The sequence below is a fragment of the Lipotes vexillifer genome, unplaced genomic scaffold (genome assembly GCF_000442215.2).
Source record: "Lipotes vexillifer unplaced genomic scaffold, Lipotes_vexillifer_v1.1 scaffold1008, whole genome shotgun sequence".
Lineage (NCBI taxonomy): Eukaryota > Metazoa > Chordata > Mammalia > Artiodactyla > Lipotidae > Lipotes > Lipotes vexillifer.
Genome location: NW_006772616.1, coordinates 4288008 through 4290882, shown reverse-complemented (window position 1 = coordinate 4290882; position 2875 = coordinate 4288008). Strand labels below are relative to the sequence as shown.

The window sequence follows — 2875 nt, the reverse complement described above, 5'->3', positions numbered from 1 at the left end:
CCCCCCCCCACAGGAAGAGTCACACCTGGGAACTGCACCTCCGGCGTCCCTCACTGTGCCCGTGTGGTCTTGTTTTCTGTCGTATAGAAGAAGCACGAGGAAGACGGGGGAACCACAGACACGGCCACCATCCTGTCCAACCAGCACGAGAAGGACAGCGGCGTGGGCCGGACGGACGAGAGCACGCGCAACGACGAGAGCTCAGAGCAGGAGAACAACGGCGACGACGCCCCTGCGGCCTCCCCGCCGCTGGCCGGGCAGAGGAAGCTCACGTGCAGCCAGGACACCCTGGGCAGCGGCGACCTGCCCTTCAGCAACGAGTCCTTCATCTCGGCCGACTGCGCCGACGCCGACTACCTGGGCATCCCTGTGGACGAGTGCGAGCGCTTCCGCGAGCTGCTGGAGCTCAAGTGCCAGGTGAAGAGCGCCAGCCCCTACGGCCTGTACTACCCGGGCAGCCCCCTGGACGCCAGCAAGAGCGACCCGGAGAGCGTGGACAAGGAGCTGGAGCTGCTGAACGAGGAGCTGCGCAGCATCGAGCTGGAGTGCCTCAGCATCGTGCGCGCGCACAAGATGCAGCAGCTCAAGGAGCAGTACCGCGAGCCCTGGATGCTGCACAACAGCGGCTTCCGCAACTACAACACCAGCGTCGACGTGCGCAGGCGCGAGCTCTCAGACATCACCGAGCTCCCCGAGAAGTCCGACAAAGACAGCTCGAGCGCCTACAACACCGGCGAGAGCTGCCGGAGCACCCCGCTCACCTTGGAGATGTCCCCCGACAACTCGCTGAGGCGAGCGGCCGAGGGCGTCGCCGCCGGGAGCGCCGAGGTTTACGGGCCGTCCCCGAGGAATCTGCTCTCCATCACGGAAGATCCCGAAGTGGGCTCCCCGGACTACAGCCGTTCCCCTGAGGAGCTGGACCCCAGCCAGGCCCTGGAGGGCAAGGAGAGGAAACCCAGCGACGACGGCAGCGGCAGCCCCACCCCCAGCCAGAAGCTGGGCGGCGGCTCGTACCTGTCGCCCTTCCCGCACTCCCCCTACAAACACGCCCACATCCCGGCGCACGCGCGGCACTACCAGAGCTACATGCAGCTGATCCAGCAGAAGTCGGCCGTGGAGTACGCGCAAAGCCAGATGAGCCTGGTGAGCATGTGCAAGGACCTGAACTCGGCCAACCAGTCGGAGCCGAGAATGGAGTGGAAAGTGAAGATCCGGAGCGACGGGACGCGTTACATCACCAAGCGGCCGGTGCGGGATCGCCTGCTGCGGGAGCGCGCGCTCAAGATCCGCGAGGAGCGCAGCGGCATGACCACGGACGACGATGCGGTGAGCGAGCTGAAGATGGGGCGGTACTGGAGCAAGGAGGAGAGAAAGCAGCACGTGGTGAAGGCCAAGGAGCAGAGGCGGCGGCGCGAGTTCATGATGCAGAGCCGCCTCGACTGCCTGAAGGAGCAGCAAGGGGCCGACGACAGGAAGGAGATGAACATCCTGGAACTCAGCCACAAAAAGATGATGAAGAGGAGGAATAAAAAGATATTTGATAACTGGATGACGATCCAAGAACTCTTAACCCACGGCACAAAATCTCCAGACGGCACTAGAGTATACAATTCGTTCCTATCGGTGACTACTGTATAAGTTTCACTTCTGCGTTATGTACATAAGAGAGAACACTACCGTTGAGGTAGCAATTCCTGCCTCGTTCAATGCGGCAAGCTTTTGTATGTAAGATAAATAGCGTCATCATGTTTATAGTCGCAATCAGCGAGCCCTACCCACTCACTCTGGGTGTCGTCTTAGCTCTGTCTTAAGCGGAGAAAAACCACCCTTCCACTGTCTTGGAAGGCAATATTAACAAAACAGAGCTTTTTTTCCAAATAGCTAATGGTACTTTTTATACTCGTTACCTTTCACATGAAGTTTTTAAAATTTCAAAAAGATCTTTTGTTACGCATACCTTCACAGAATAATTTGTTTACACACTATATTCATATACGAAAGTTAAACACACTTTTCTTCTTGCCTGCCGAAAACTCAGATACGACTGCCACTACGTATTTTTAATGGAACCCTACTTTATAATATGTGAGTGACCGTTTAACATTAGGTCAAAGCTTCAGCTCCAAAAGCCACCAAACTCTGTGGTTCACGAGGTATACTACACATAACCAAACCGGCAGTGTTTGTTTAGAATTGGGAGACACATTTAAACGTTCTTCTCCTGGTTAAAGTTCCCAAGAGAGTGTGAAGGTTTTTAACAGAAGGCAAACTATAACACAGCTTCGTGGAAGTTTAAAAGCATGTTTGCAGATGCTGCAACCCGTTGGAGGACTTCGCATGTACAGGAAAGCTGTGGATGGAGACGGTTTGTGGAATTTTAAGTGCTCACTGTAGTCAACCTTTGCTTTGTAGATTCAGAGGGACAGACTTTTACGAGCAAATTCAGAGAACCATGGTTAGTTATTAACAGTAAGTAAAATGAATTAAAATAAATTATTATTTTCTATTTGATACGTTTTGAAGTGATTCCTCATTTTGCCGTGGTGCCTATAAAATAAAAGCCTTTTGCAGTGTGTATTTTTTTCTTCCTTCATTGGATTACCTGCTGCCTCGGAAGAATTTGAGCGTTTCAGATCAGCCACTACCTTCATTCTGCTCGGAATCCAAAGACAGGTCTGTGTGTTTATTAGGGAAAAAAATCTAGCATTCGAATGACTGTCTGCCTTACAGAAAGCCTCAACTTGGCCCACTATGCTATAAACTGGAATAACTGAGCAAGTTTATCAACCAAGCTCGTGTTCGCAACGAAACCCCTTTGGTTTACTGCCACCATTCCTGCCTGTTGGTAATATCTAACAACATCTCTGAGTAGCTA

General features: G+C 53.1%; 1 protein-coding gene across 1 annotated transcript in view; it reads left to right on the top strand.

Annotated features, from left to right (window-relative positions):
• PDZRN3 (PDZ domain containing ring finger 3) overlaps positions 1 to 2506 on the top strand; it is a 247459-nt gene extending 244953 nt beyond the window's left edge. Inside the window, exon 10 of the mRNA XM_007447670.1 lies at positions 88 to 2506. Coding sequence (XP_007447732.1) covers positions 88 to 1638 — 1551 coding nt within the window. The 3' untranslated portion in view covers positions 1639 to 2506. The remainder of the gene's footprint in view (positions 1 to 87) is intronic.
• Positions 2507 to 2875: the final 369 nt, after the last annotated feature.